Consider the following 15,886-nt stretch of genomic DNA (forward strand, 5'->3'; position numbering starts at 1 on the left):
CTTTTTTTTTCTGCTTTTACTTTATGTCTTCAGTCCATATGTTCAGTATGTTTCTTGCTCATTTTTTTTTAGATTAACAGCCTCCTCCTTTCTGTATTGCACCTCTAGCCTGACTTACAAATCAGAGCATCTTGCTGCACACCTTTAACTCCTGTACAACTCTGCATTTACATCTCACACCTTTACATCCTGCCTATGACACAGTTCAGTGTCAGTTCACAGTGCTGTTCTACAGTGCTGTTCTACAGTGCTCACAGCTTTCAGGAGCACTGTTGACTCTCATCCTGTCTTGTCCCAGATCCCCAGCCAAGATTCCTGGACACCTTCCAGAAGTTTATTTCACCTCTTCAAACATTTGATACCAGAATGAGGCAGGTTATCACAGAATCTGTTCAGCTGTAGCTGGTTTTATGGGATGCATGTCCTTCAGTATCCCAGTTTAACCAGAGAAGGTCAAATCTAGGTCAACAACAGCTTTTCAGCTGGAAGTCTGGCAGTTGCCTTGGTGTATTTGCAGTATTCCAAGAAACCTCACGTGCCCTTAATTCAGAGTGTCTTCTGTCCTTTCCTATCCATCCAACGATGCAGGTGCCTTATACATAAACAGGAGCCTGGACTTTGAAGCGAGTCACGAGTATTACCTGTCCATTGAGGGCACAAGGAAGGGCTCAGCCTCTCTCAGCGATGTGACCATGGTGGTGATCAACATAACTGACATCAATGACCATGCACCAGAGTTCATCCAAGACCCTTACTTCACTGATATCCGGGAGGATGCTGCAGTTGGAGAAGTCATCCTCACGGTATGGTTACAAACCAGGCCAGCTGTCTTTGCCTGTTCTTTTCTTGGGCTATGCATTATTTTCTCCTCTTTGGCACTTTACTTTTCCTTGGACACAGCCTCCTCAGTGGGTTTGTGACATTCAACATCTAAGACCAAAGCATGACTTTTAAAAGGATGATTGCCAGAATTCCTGACACTCCACAGACATGGGGAACACTTACAAGACATCTTTAAGTGAAAGCTAAGGAGGGGCTCAGGAGCCTTGAGAACCTCCCAAGAGAGCTAAAATGCCTGAAGAAGAAGGCAAATACCCTATTGTGGGCAGAATACCAGAGCCCAAGGTAATTCCTTGTGGAGTTCCCTGTCTAGCCTGTTACCATCGCAGGGGTGGTCAAGTCAGGAAAGGGACAAGGAGAAAACCATTGCTGTAGATGAATTTGTCTTGAAAAAACTGTGGGACAACATTTATTTAAACAATCTTCCTTCCCCTCCTCATTTGAGGCAAGCTCAAACCAATGCCCTTAAATGACAACAAGGTCCTGCACAAGCTCCTCCATGGAACAGCCACAGCCTTTTTGGCCCAGGGGTCCTAGCTGGGTTTTTTTCTCTCCAAACAGGTGTCAGCTGATGACTTGGATGGAGCAATGAACAATCAGATCACATATTCCATCGTGGAAGGGAACCCACTGGGACATTTTGCCATTCAGCCCAGAAGTGGGCAGATCAGCATTGCCAAGCATCTGGACAGGGAGGAGGTGAGTTTGAGACACTGAGAACAGGAAGGCTGAAACAGATGTGCCCCAAAAAACTGAGGGAGCACAATATGCTCAGCTACCTCCTGTTTTCTGAATTATTTACTCATAAGACTGTTAGTAGAAGACAAGTCTTTCATTCAGTCATTTTCTAGACTCATATGTACTGCAGTAGGAGGGCTGGGCTTTAGGAAAGGCAATATAGAATCACAGAATAGTTTGGGTTGGAAGGGACCTTAAAGATCATCTAGTTCCAACTCCCCTGCCACTGGCAGGGACACCTTCTACAACTCTGAGTTTTTGTCTGCTCCATTGGTATTTCAAGCTGTCTGGGTGAGAGTCAGCCCCAAACTGGAAACAAACACAGTTGACTTCTGCTTTCCTGCATCAGAAAATTATGGAAAACGGGTGTGGGGAGGAGATGGAAAGGTCACCTGGACAGTCTCTCATTCTTAAAATAGCAGCAACTTAAACCATTATTGACAGATATTTGCCCACCTTAGTCTCATCCATATTTGGCAAGCTGTTTCTCTTCTCTGCAACTGCTGTGAGGCTGAATTTGTTTAGCAGTGAGCTTTGAGCGAGGTTTATGGATGGAGAGCCTTAGCCAAGGGCAAAGCTGTTGCTATGGTGCAGTACATGGCCCCAGGCATTTCAACAAGCTGCAGCGGGGTAAAACTTCAATGTGAAAAAGCCACCATTCTGCCATTTCTCAAAGTAATCCTGCACTACAAATCCTCCAGATCCCCAGTTATTCCTTGACAGTTCGAGCCACGGACAACGGCCACCCGCCTCAGTCCAGTGACGTCCCTGTGCATGTCCATGTGTCTGATGTCAATGACAACCCTCCTCGGTTCTTCCAGCTCAACTACAGTGTGGTGGTGCAGGTAAGCCAGGACACACTCTGTTCTCATGGTGTTAAGAAACTCATGCATGAGCTGCTGCTGGAGCAGAGGGGCAGGATGGTGGTGAAGCTTCTTTGTGCTCTGTGCGTTCTGGAGAGATGCACAGGGCGGGTGGGATTTGTTTCCCTCTTCCTGATCCAGCAGCTCCTGGGGCACTGTAGGTTCCCCCGAGCCATTTCTCTTTGCTTATCTTTTTCCAAAAGCATGTTTCCCCATTTCAGGAGAATGCTCCCGTGGGTACAAGCATCCTGGAGCTGATTATGAGCGACAGGGATTCCCCAGAAAATGGACCGCCGTACTCATTCCAAATCACCCAGGGCAACGATGGGAAGGCCTTTGATGTCACCCAGAATGGTCTGCTGGTGACATCGTCTGTCCTGAATAGAAGAATGAAAGAACAGTACCTACTGCAAGTCCAGGTAGAGCCTGTGTTACTGTCCTGGTGTCTGAATTCCCCAGCAAATAGCAACAATATGTGATTAGGATGGCCCAGCTGAATGAAAACATCTCTGGCTTTGAAGAAATCCAATCCAGACACAAATTGTGCAGCTTGGAGCCAACTCCAGAGCTTATTTCTCCACACAGTCTGCCCACAAGAAGCAGGGGGCCAGCTTCTGTGTTGATAAAATCAGATAATATGATCACAAAAAACACTCCGTCAGCAGTTTCCTTAGACATGCTTTTCCCATAATCATTCTAGTGAATTCCAATTTAAAGCAAGACCTGGATCTGGTCCTACAAGCTTTCTCTAATTATCCTTGTCATTTAAGAAGTGGTTTAAGTTCCTCTTCAAAAAGGATTTCTATTGTTGCAGAATGAATTAATTATTTTTCAATGTTATCAGTAAGAATAGTCCATTACAAACAAAAGGATAATAAGATGTAAAGTACATACTTCTTCAGTAATGGCAGTTGTTCTAAAAGCTAGGTACTATTATATTACAAACCTCAACCTCTAACTGCTTAGCATTTGGGAGAAATTTATCCTATAATCTGATTATTCGCATTTTTCTGTTTTGAGGTTCCTTGACTCATGCTAGACAGAGGTGGGACACGGGCTTAGGCAGTCTAGAAGGGGAGTAAATGTGTTGATGTGTGTAACTGCTTTATATCTCTGTACACTCAGTTAGACATGGAACCCCAAAGATTGGCAGTGGAGCAAAACATGATTAACCCTCAGGAGTTCAGAGCCCCGCTCAGGTGTGCCTCAGCTGATGATGAGCACACAGGGGAGTGAGCGTGACCCCACCACTAGCAGAAGGCCTCAGTTAGTCTCCGTGCTGGAAGGCATGCTGCCATTTCCCTGGGGCCGTCTCCAGGCACAGGTCCAACACTGCTGCCAGTTTTTCCCATCCCTTCTTCATTCCCAATCCACTGCCTGTCAGATTCCACCCATTCCTACCTGCAAGGTGCTCTCCTTCGTAAGACCTCGTCAGCCCGTCCAGTCAGGTGAGGTGTCAGTCAGTCAGCACGTGGCCATAACAGATCCTTCTGTTTTCCTTGCCAGGTCTCCGACAGTGGTATCCCTCCTCTGTCCTCATCTGCATTTATAAACATCCAAGTGACTGAGCAGAGCCAATATGCCCCCTCAGCCCTTCCCCTGGAAATATTCATCACTACCAACGAGGAAGCCTTCAGAGGGGGCGTTCTGGGCAAGATCCACGCCACGGACCGAGACCCCCATGATACGCTGCTGTACACTTTGGTGGCAGAAGTGCCCAAGGAAGGGCTCTTCTCTGTCGGGGCTGCAGATGGGAAGATCATTGCTGGGGACAAGCTTCCCCACGGCCACTACCTTCTGAACGTGACAGTCAGCGATGGGACGTTCACAGCCACCACCAGCGTCAACGTCCACGTGTGGTGCTTCACGCAGGAGGCCTTGGACAAGGCAGTGGTGCTGCACTTCCGACACCTCTCCCCCGAGGAGTTTGTGGGGGACCACTGGCGCAACTTGCAGAGATTTTTGGGGAACATCCTTGTCACCCGGCGCCAAAACATCCACATGGCCAGCTTACAACCTGCAGCTGCCTCTGATGGAGTGGACCTGCTCTTGGCTGTCGGGGAGCCACATGGCTCCCTGTACGAGCCCCGGGTCCTGGCGAATAAGCTCACTGTGTCAGCGGGGGAGATGGACCAGCTCGTCGGTCTCCGGATGAAGAAGGCGATTCATGTGCCGTGTCATGGGTCAGACTGTGCCCACCGTGTGTGCAAGGAGACCATTCAGCTGGATCCAGGCATGATGTCTACTTACAGCACCGCCCGACTCAGCGTCCTCACCCCCCGCCACAGCCTGGAGCAGATCTGTTCTTGCAATGGTGAGCAGTCCTTCCCAGCAGAGTCCTACCCTGTAAACCTGGCCATACTGTGTTTTCCTTCAGTACACTATAAAGCACCTGGATTTCTCATGGAATTAGGCTGCCCAGTGACCCAAACTCTGCCTGAAATTTCGAACCCAAAATTAGATTCTTAGAGCTTGAAAGTTTCACACAGTGTACTTTTTTTAAAATTAATGTCCTGTAGCGTTTAATAGCAGCAACATCTGTCTCTCTCATTGGGAAAAGTCACTCATACCTAGCACGTAATGAAGCTCAGTGGTCAGAATATTGATCCCTGAGCTCTTGTGTTGATCCTAGACCCAGCAAAGCACAGACTAACTGATAAATTAGAGAAAAGACAAATAAAGAAAATTTTTTATACTCTAGACTACTTCAAGAAATAAATGGAGGTATCAGGGATAGATGTTAACATCACTTGGGCAGGAATGGATGCCACAGAATTAATATAAAGACTTACTGAGGATGAGGAAATTTTAAGGGTGTTGTAGACCCCGCTTAGGGCACCTTGAAGGTTCTGTAGGACAGAAATGTCAACCAGGCTGACATTTCAGGGTTGCTTCACAATTGAGTACATAGAAGAAATACTGGGAGCTCCCAAGGAGACCTGTGGGAGATGCAGTGCAGTGGTGCATGAATTGCCATGGGTGAGGCTGTTCCTGGACAGTTATGGCATCCAGGGAGGAAAAGAGGCAAGGTTTGATCCAGTCCATAGCCTCAAAGAGCGACAAAGATGAGATCTTTCTCTCGTTCTCCTTTCAGGAACAGCTGTGAGGTTTGGGGGGCACAGCTACATTTGGTACCAGCACTCTCAGGTCGGCTCCTGGCACATGCACTTTCGCCTGAAGACCCACCAGCGTCACGCGGTCGTGTTCTCTGCCAATGGGACAGACCACGCCACTTTGGAGGTGTGTATTGCAGCGACAGGGGTTTCTTTCCAGAGTTAAAAAAACCTTCCTCTTTCAAGGAAGGGAATCACAGAAAGAAGATGCAATAATATGTACCCTTAGTCATTCATCTAGCTGAATGTAAGACTTGGGAAGACCAAGTGAGAGACAAGCACAGTTTGGCAATTGCTGCACCCTCAGCTAGTGAATCATTTTTCACATCTGTGAAAGCATGTGCTAGTCTCTAGTGTGAAATCAGCAGACACCCATAGCAGATCTGCTTTCCTTACAGCTTGCTTCTCATTCCTCTCTTATATCACACCTCTCAGGAGGTGTGAGTTACCAGGTGGAGTTGTCCCCAGACCAGTCTGTTTCCACTGTAGCAAAGGGCAAGTTTCCTCCCAGACCTCAAATTAAAGGTCCTTTAGAGTAATGGACAAAAGAGAAAAAAACATGAGTCCCAAATTATGTTTTTCACACCCCACCCCCCTTCTTTTCAACCACTTTCTTCAAATGATTTCACTATTTAAGACACCTACAGAGCCAGGAACATTTCAGTCTGATCACTCTCCTCCCTTTGGCTGAATGCTGAACCTCCCCAGCATTCAAAGATCACCTCCCTCTTCCACTTTGGCAACAGAAGAAAAGCAGCAGATGACTAAAGAGTAGGGGTTTTGTAAATACCTCATCAATTAAATTCAGACTAATTGGAGAATAAGATCACAGGACATACTTAGCAGCTTACAGAGATTTGTCCTTGAGACTAATCACATGGAGATCTACACACTGTAACCTACCTGGAAGTGTTCATCCTGTCCTTGAATTCCTTCATCCCTTCTCATGGTTTCACAACCCCATCTTCCTATTGTGAAACACTTTTCATTCCACTGTTATAGAAGACCCACACAGTCAGGGAGCTGCACAGCAGCCAACGCCCAGAGACCTGCCTGTTGCACATACTCTAAGCTCCTGCTGCCACAGCCATCACTCCTGCTCTCCTCTCCTGCAGAGAAACATCATCCATATCTCCTGTACCCATCTCTGAGAATGACTTTAAGCTGCCCTGTAAAGGGCTGATGAGAAAAACTTCTCAATAAGAGTCTCTAGCCTTCTACCTCTCTCTGGGAAGGAGAGTCACTAAGTAGTTCAGCAGAAGGAGTCCAGCACTCCAGATGGTGCTGAGACAGGATGAGATGGCAGAAAGTTTTACTGATCCAGGCCTAACACAGGGAGTCAAGTGAGAAAAGACTCGTTATTGACAGAGTTCAGTGTACCTGTGATCTTCTATACCCAGATCTCTCCACAAGCTTTTCAATAGGAAAGCCTCCACCATAACAGTGGCTGTGACTCCTTTCTTCCCTGATTTGCTCTATTAACAATATCTTAGGGATAAAAACTTTTCTAAACCATCTGGCCTGATAAAAATGGAGGAATCCCTCGAGATTTTAAGCTTCATAAACTGCAGTACTCCAGATTTGAGCCAAAGCCTTGAAAGAACCATAAGCACTGGTTTGTAGATTTGGTGAAGAGGATGATTTCTCCCAAGGGCATAAATACCATCTCCCTTCCAGTCACTAAGCTCTCCTGATGTTCAGAAATAGGTTGCAGCAAGAGGATGGCAAACCAGGCAAGCTGGGAAAGACTTGGCAGCCTGTCACTTCTTGCTCCAGGGAATCGAGTTCTCAGCTGTCTCCCAGCCCCAGAAATTGATAAGGCAAATCTGCAGACCCATCTGAAGTGAAATCATGTTCCTCCAGATAAAGCGAAGTGACAAAGTTCTCTGGTGAGCTTGCCAATTGTGCAAAGAGATTTACACACGCGTTGCCCTGAGGCCCTTCCATGGCATGTGCCAGCTGCTTCTTGTTCTTCCTTCCTTCCTTCCTTCAGCAGTTGCTTCTCCTCCCACTGGGACTTATTTATACTGTGGTCTTCTCTAAGAGTTAACTGTTGTGTTCTGCTTTGGTCCCCTCCAGAGCAGCCCCATCATATTGTATGCAGGTTCCTCTAGAGCCAATGTAGCCCATAATCAGTCCTCCTCTTCTAGTCCCTTCCAAGAATAACCCCTCCTCACTGTCTCTAGTTCCCCCCATGGAGATCTCTCTTGCCTGTGATGAATTGCTTAATGTTACATAGCAAGCTCTGCAGGTTTTCCATGAGCATTTCATTCCATCCCATCCCTTCTCTCTTTCTCTATAGACTTTTAGCTTCTGTGAGACAGAGGTTTTAGCAACAAAGCACTGGGGAGAAAAGGTTTATTTCTGTCTTCCCCATAGAACAACACAGCTAACCTTTTATTTCTCCTTCCTCCATGAGTTTTAAAGATGAGCCTTGAGCCACAAATAGGTCTTTTTAATGTCCCAGTGTAATGCAGAAGACACTAGTTCACTTTTAAAAGTGGTTCACTTTTAGCAGCTCAATGTCTTGTCTCCCTCCCGCCTACTGGAGGCAGCACCTCTCAGCAGCTTTGGCCTGGCTTTCCAGCACACTGGTTAGAAGACAAGTGCAACAGTCATTCCTTTCTCTACCTCCCAACTCCTCCTTGCCTCCTCCAGGGAAAGCTGCTTGTGCTCCTCCTTGACGAGGTTCTTTCAGTATCCTCACCCATGCCAAAGGGGCAACTGCTCCAGCACCTTCCCCACCACTCATGAGACAGTGAGAACAGAACAAAAACCACGTGGTCCTTCTGCAACTGGTGATGGAGTTATGGACAGTCTGAATGCCAGGGCTCTGATTAGACTGGTGGGAGAAGGGGTGAGCAGATGCAGCAGTCTCATCACATGGCTCTGCTCTCTGTTAAGTGGAAAGATGAGCTTCCCTCCCTGCACACTGGTCAAAGGCTCCAGGGAAGGACCACAGGTGAAATTGTGCCAGAGATGAAGGTGTTTTGCAAAGTAAAGGAGGTTGAAACCCTCCATAAACAGCAGCCACCTGTATGGCAGCTAACCATGACTTCTGGGATGTGTTTTACAGATGGTTAACGGGGTGCCTCACCTTGGGTACAGCTGCCGGGGGAACTCCACCGGGAACCTCTCCTCCTCCCGCTTTGTGAGCGACGGCGAGTGGCACTCGGTCTTCCTGGAGGTGAAGAACGTGTCCGTCCGCCTGCTCATCGATGGCCTGGGAAACGCCTCTCTCCAGCTGCCAGGGACCTGTAGTGTCTCCCAGGGCAGACGGGACCTGATTTTTGGGGGCCTCCGGCAGTCACTGCATTCTCAGAGAGTCACACGGGGGTTCAGGGGCTGCCTGGATGTGGTTGCCATCAACGGCAGAGAAGTGGTTCTCCTGCCTGGGAAAGAGCAGTCAAAAGAAATCATGGAGCAGGTGGGGATAAAGCAGTGTTGCTCCCCCACTGGTGCCTGCAGCAGCAACCCATGCCTCAACAACGGGATGTGCTCCGAAACTCACGGAGGAGGTATGTGAACATCCCACGCAGAGCAGCAGGAGAGCAATAAGCAGGGAGGGGAGGGAAAGATGGAGGGGCTACTCCAGGGGAGAACAGAGGTGCTCTGTCCCAGGGGACCTCAAGTGATACCTGACTCAGTGCAGCAGCAGCAGCAGCTGCGGGGTATGAGATCATCATCCTGGCTCTCACCAGTGGACCATGGCCCGCGGGGCAGGAAGGTGTTTCTAAGGAGTGTGCATGACATAGGAGAGCATAGTGGTGCCAGAAACTCAAATGCAAATAGAAATTCCACCCACCCCTCTGCATCCTCTTTGCTTAAGGAGCTGTTAACAAGGCTGGGATCAGGCAAGATGGGATCACACAATGATTGTATCTGGGCAGAAACAAGCCAAGATCTTGGTCTCTTCCCACTGCAGTGAGTGACTCCCCAGGGCTATGCAAAGGGATATGGGAAAACCGTAAGCTCTAATCCAAGAGTCCCAGGCTAAAATGGGCTGCAGACACTCAACAGAGGTTTGATGCAGGCCCTGCCCTAGGCAGTCTCACCACTGCCCTGTTCCTCCCATCAGAGGGGCTCCTCACAGCAGGCTGTGTCACAGGGACAGGGTTTGTTGGAACTGCTCCCAGGGATGTCCACCTTTGTGTCACTGCCCTGCACCATATTCTAGGTTCTAGCACAGCAGGGCTGCACACTGCAACACCCTGTCTATCGAGAGAGGTACTGCCTGCCCCTTGGCCCTTCCAGGGGGCAGAGGGGTGCTTCCCAGGCTACTGTGTGGTGCAGAAGCTCCTCCTGCAGCTCTGTGCTCTTTGGGGCCGTTGCCAAAGCCCACACCCTGCCCAGTGAGCAAGTGAGGACAGAGGAGGCAGCACAGCTTCTCCTGCCCTGCCCGCAGCCTCTGGGAACAAGATTCCCAGCCCTGTCGACTCAGCAGCTGCCTGGCTCAGGTGAACTTGTTTGACACCAGGTGTATCTGTACTGAACAGTTAGTCTGGCTGGCACTCACATCTCAGCCTTGAGACCCTTTGCACAGAAAACCTCTCTGGCTGGGCTGCAAGGGGCTCAAAGCCTACAAGGGGAAAATGCATCTCTGCTCTAAGTCAAGGCATCCCCTGCTTTTGTTGCAGAGACAATACAGCAGGAGGGGGAGGAGGAAAATCACTCCCTCACTAATAAACTGGTGATCATGCTGTGCCCTTCCCATAGTTTCCTTCCAAGGTGATTGACCTCTCCTGCAAATGGCCCGACTGCCCAGGAAAGGGCCTGTGGGACATGGCCCCAGGCAGGACATTGCTGCAGGGAAGGGGTTGCTCAAGAGACATTTATTTTGTGAGGTTATCCTGGATGCTTGGCTGAGTCCTGGAGACCGGAGCAGGGAGCACTGAGTTTATGCAGAGCCCTGCCCAGGGATCTCAGGTGTGGGATTACATGCACAGGCACAGGCACGCCTGTGCAAGCGAGCCCGGGGAAGCCACGTGGCCGCGTGAGAACACACCTGTGCAGAGAAGGGTCCAAGCCAGACCAGCCACCACACCAACCACAGCGCTCAGGACCACAGGGTGCAAACACATGTGAGCCAGAACATGTGTGTTTGGGCGCACACAGCCCTATGGGCAACGTCCAGCACCTGCTGCACGAGTGCCAGCACGTCCTTGTTGTACAGCCACTAACGCGCATGTGGAAACAGGTTTGTTCACCCCGTGCTCTAAAGCAGGGTTGTTTAGATTGTGGATGAGTAGCAAAGACTTTTCAAGTGTGCTACAAGGTGGAAACTCTGAATTTCCCGCATGGCACCACCAGCCAAGCAACTGGCAAGAGCTCAGCACAGCCAGGGACATTCCCATGCTAAGGGCTACACTAAACAGCAGCCAAAAACACAAACAGCAGCAGCCCCCTCTTAGTCCTTACTGTGCCTGGTTTCTCTCTGGCTCCAAACAGACATCTCCTGTAGGCAAGAGAAACCTGACATGTTGAGACAGGCACTTCATACCGCGAGAACTCGCAGGACCAAAGACTCCTGAGAACAATAAATTAGAGAGGATTGCATTTAAGAGAGTCAGAAACTGTGAATCAGCCAGCCAGGCTCCCCTTCCTTTATCCTGAATTTGTCCCTCAGCTTCTCCATCCAATAATGCTGTGCCCTGACTGCATCCCTAGCAGGAGAGGTCTGTGTCGGGATGGACTTGACTCATTGCTCAAACAGCTCCCTAGTGCCTCTGCATTGCCCCAGAACCTCTGGCAACCACACCAGGTCCTGTAATGTACTCGCTAGCCACATATGGCTCAGGTGCCCCACAGCACTGCTGTAGCAGCAAGTACCTGTGTTTAGGGAGCCGTGTTGAGTCCTCTGTGGGTGCCACTGGTCACTGCTTCTCCCTGTTCTTGCCAGTTCTTCCATACAGATATGTTCACTCTCGCCCTCTCCAGGTTACACCTGCATCTGCCCCGGGCTGTTCTCTGGTGAGCGCTGTGAGCTTGGGGACAGTCCCTGCGAGTCCAAGCCCTGCCTGCACGGCGGGACCTGCACCCTCTCCGCCACCGGCTACTCCTGCCACTGCCCTGACTGGTCCTTGGGTGAGAGGTAAGGGCCCCCCAAAGGAGGGCTTTGGGATGGGTGACATCCCATGGTGGTCTCTACCAACGAGCAGTGCACATTTCTGGAGCTCACCAGACTCGCTGGGACTAATTGCAAACTGAGGGTACCCAAGCGTTGCAGCAGGGAGGTGTCCGAGGGCAGAGCTGAGCAGACCAGGACACAGATAGCTCTGCCATCGTGTGGCCATTGCTGCTCTGTGCCCATCTCCTCTGAGCAGGAGGGAAAACAGAAAAATCTCTCCTCACAGATGCTTTGATGGCTGCAGGTGCTGTGGGGCAGGTTCAAAGCGTGTCCTTGCTGGCCCAGTTCATCCTTCTGCCTTAGCCCTTGAGCCAGGATGAACACTGGTCCTGTGGATCAAGGCAAAGGCAGAAATTATCTGTTTAACTCTTGGAATCCAAGCCTGTAGCTGAGCATTAGGTGGCAGTGTAATATCTGAAATCACCAGGTGTCCAGGTGGAGGCTGTGGGTGCACAGCTCACACATCCTAAAACACTGACTACAACAAGAGAAGCCCAGACCTCGTGGAGTTTTTTCAGTATTGAGAAAAAAAGAAAAGGAAGGAAAGCCAATAAAGCACTGCATATTCCCTCTAGCATAGGGAGATCATTGCTGTTGGAAGGAAAGGTCCTGGTACTGTAGGGAAATATTTAGGTTGTGTGGGGTGGAGCAGGACAGAGAACCAGAAGTTCCATCCCAGTTCTGCAGGTGCTTCATAAAATGTCAAAAAGCCTCTGCAACAAGGATGCCCATTCACCGCTTCTCAGGGTAGTTGTTCTTCAAATGTTTTGTGCAACCTGCAGACACCTGCAAACCATCCTGAAACCCCACAGAGCCTGGAGGGTGTAGTGAACTTTGTAAGAGGTTAACACACCTCAGACTGACCCTGGGCTCCCTAATTTAACAGGATGGAAGCACCTTTGTTAGCCCTAGAACTCTAAACTCTCCTCTGAGGCAGGAAGGCTCCCATTTTAATTTGCTGCATTTGACTGAAAAGTAGGACCATCCTGTTAAACACAGTCTCCTGGAAAGCATAATTTTAAACTCAAGGATCACAGTCCTCTGCCAGGAGAAGCAAGGGAGGGAGAGCAGATGGGGATGGAGCACCCTTGGCTGGTCTAAGTCAGAGCCCTGAACAGGGTAAGGCAGTTCTAGCTGCATCCCCAGGCTGATGGTGGTTGTCTCCATCCTTTCCTCCCCGCAGGTGCGAGAAGCTGGCCGAGGAGTGCCAAGACAACCCGTGCCGCAACTCTGGGCGCTGCGTGAGCAGCCAGGGCTCTGTCCACTGCATCTGCCCCTCCGATTACCAAGGGGACTACTGCACCCAGCCCATCATCACCCCCGCCATCGTGCCCACGCAGTGGGCGGTGGGCCCCGAGGAGATCGCGGAGATCGTGGCGGGTGTGGTGGGGGCGGCCATCCTGGTCGTGGCCTTCGTGCTCATCCGCAAGCGCTACCGGCACCGCTCCAAGGCTCACAAGCCCGTGGCCCGGGAGGACCCCGACCTGCTCTCCAAGAGCGAGTTCTCCAAGAGCGTGGGTGTGGGCACTCAGGCCGTGCCACCCATCGAGCTCAACATCCTCAGCGACGCAGCGCACAACAACCTGGACCGGGCCACGCCGGAGCAGCGCAAACCCACCGGCACCCCCGAATTCGTCACCTTCAACTCTGCCAACGCCCCCAAGCACCGGGGCACCATCGTGTGCAGTGTGGCTCCCAACCTGCCCCCCGCTGCACCCCCCTCCAACTCCGACAACGAGTCCTTCATCAAGTGCACCTGGGCCAGGGAGGAGATGGGTCAGTAGCCACAGCTCTTTCTTGCTCTTACATGTCCCTCTTCCCCTTGTGAAGTGGGTCTGAGGTTTGAAAACATGAGAGGCAAATGGTGTTGGCTAAAGCCAAGCAAAGCATGGGCAAACATTTCCCCAGCCCTGCTATAGGGCTTTTATAGGCTCTTTCCTCCATGCTCCCCAGTATATCCCAGTTTTCTACTTTAACCTGATCAGTCTCATACACAATCAACAGGGAAATCATTAATTCATAGCCTGGGTTCCCACATACTCTGGATCAAAAGATCCTGTAAAAGAGAAAAATGAAAGAAAAAAATTGAGATCCTAAAAGTTAGTGTGAATTTTAGTGGAGACATTTGTATCAGTGCTCCTAGGAAGAGGGATCACATCCTCAGGGACACCTTGCATGGCTCCGGACAGCAGTTACTTCATGCAAGAGTTTATCACCAAAGCACAGTCTTAGAAATCACAAGAATAACTACAGGGAAAGGAAGAGATCCAGTGGATTGCTCCAATCCCTTTATCATGCAAGCTTCTTGCATCCAAATGGCATGGTGAAGTGTGTCTTTTGGGTGCTACAGTAGTGGATCTCTGCAGGCTGGTGGGGACACTGCCTCAGCACAGCCAAGTCTGCTCTCGGGTCCCCTCAATTCCCAAAGCAGCAGCTAGAGCTCCCATGTCCCCATGTCTCCTCTGTTCCCCAGTCTGCCACATTTCCTACAGGCTCAGAGCCCACAGAAGGAATTAGCAGGAGGGCGAGAAAGAGGCAACAACCGCTTGAGCAGCAGCTAACACAGCTCTCTTTTCTTTCAGTCTACCCAGCAGAAACAACCTACTGGCCGCCCCGTTACCTGTCGTCAGATGTCCAGGAATATTCCCACTACGAGATCATTCAAGGCCCCCCTGCGTCCTCCTCCCACCCTCCTCTCCCTCCGCCACCCCCTCCGCCAGCGGACACGGAGCCGGTCGCCCTTTACGGGGGCTTTCCCTTCCCACTGGACCAGAGCAACAAGCGAGCGCCCATCCCACCCCGCTACAGCAACCAGAACCTGGAGGATTTCCTGCCACTCGGCCCCGTGGACATGGGAGCTTCCCAGTGCCAGAACGAGTACACGGCCATCAGCTACTACCCAGCCCAGCTGGTGCAGGGCGAGGGTGTCCCGTACCAGCCCGACCCGGGCTACAAGCGGGTGAGCATGCGGCTGAGCGTGGCCCAGCCCTCCTATGCGGACTGCGAGGTGGGCCACCAGCCCAGCATCCGAGCCCAGCCCCTGCCACCCCCCAACTACGAGGGCTCTGACATGGTGGAGAGCGACTACGGGAGCTGCGAGGAGGTGATGTTTTAGCAGGGGCTCGCTCTTGAGATGGGAAGAGAAGCACATCTCCACGCAGAACAGTATGCAGGGGGCTGGCATATGCTGCTGAAGGGAGGCTCCTGTGTGTCCCCCACAGCTTGCAGCATCTCCCCCTGCATGGCTGGGTTGTAATTTGGCTGGATCTTTCCCCTCGCTGCCCTCCACGGTGCTCCTGCTGGAAATGGAGGGGAAATGCTCCAGCCACTGCTGGGACACGGAGGATGCTCCTGGGATGCCAGTGACTAACCTGCCTCTTTACCAAGGGGACTTCCTGTGACATCATGTAGGGCCACAGCATGCTACCTCCTCCCTCCCTGGCCACAGGGAGGATGAGGAGCAGAGCAAACACTGTGGGTATGGCAGCAGTCGTGGTGGAGAAGGTATGAAAGGACTAGTGATGCACAGCCTGGCAGTGCCCCACGTGGGGTAGCAGAGCCCCCCTGCCCCCAGCTCTGGCTTCAAGGGCTTGCATCAAGCCAACAGTTTGCCCAGTGGAATGGATCAGCTGGTGCAAACCCTCTTCCATGTCTGCTCCCTGATACTGGGAGAGAGATGAGGGAATGCAGCTGGTCCCTTCATCACATCCCTCACTTGGCCAAGAGAAGTCCAAGGGAAAAAAAAAAAAAAAAGAAAAAAACAGTCCATTTCTGTGGAAAACCAAGCAACAAGGTTTGTCAGACCAGGAACCACCCACAGACTCAAACCAGTCTGCCCAGTCAGGCCGTGCTCACACAACTGAGGGAGACCCTGCCCCAAGGACTGTGTGCACAGCTGTGTCCCCGTGGCTGTCACGGTCCCACTCTGAACACAGCACCACACGGTCCTGCCCCCCAGCTGGGGCTCCCTGGTGCATCCCAGAAAGACTGGCCAGCACCACCTGGAGACAGGGCACTGAGGCCACTGAGCGTGGGTTTGCCTGTTTGTCCTTGTGCTTGGAAATGTATCGTTTCTTCGTGAGAGGTTTTCTTTGGTTGGTTGTTTGATGTAACTTTTTTTGTTGTCGAATTTTTGGAAAGTATTAAAAGAGTTTGGATTTTTGTACTATTATGATTTTATTTGACATCTCAGGGATTCCCTTGTG

The 15,886-nt window shown here is 50.8% G+C and overlaps 1 protein-coding gene across 1 annotated transcript in view; it reads left to right on the forward strand.

The window, feature by feature from the left end:
* The window catches only part of FAT2 (FAT atypical cadherin 2), a 57,175-nt gene extending 41,360 nt beyond the window's left edge, over window positions 1-15,815 (forward strand). The window contains 10 exon segments of the mRNA XM_032702789.1: window positions 589-803; window positions 1,402-1,539; window positions 2,280-2,423; window positions 2,663-2,860; window positions 3,948-4,755; window positions 5,536-5,681; window positions 8,631-9,072; window positions 11,492-11,645; window positions 12,865-13,457; window positions 14,264-15,815. Of these exon segments, the coding sequence (XP_032558680.1) occupies window positions 589-803; window positions 1,402-1,539; window positions 2,280-2,423; window positions 2,663-2,860; window positions 3,948-4,755; window positions 5,536-5,681; window positions 8,631-9,072; window positions 11,492-11,645; window positions 12,865-13,457; window positions 14,264-14,796 (3,371 nt within the window). The 3' untranslated portion in view covers window positions 14,797-15,815.
* Window positions 15,816-15,886: the final 71 nt, after the last annotated feature.

The sequence above is a fragment of the Chiroxiphia lanceolata genome, chromosome 15 (genome assembly GCF_009829145.1).
Source record: "Chiroxiphia lanceolata isolate bChiLan1 chromosome 15, bChiLan1.pri, whole genome shotgun sequence".
Taxonomy (NCBI): domain Eukaryota; kingdom Metazoa; phylum Chordata; class Aves; order Passeriformes; family Pipridae; genus Chiroxiphia; species Chiroxiphia lanceolata.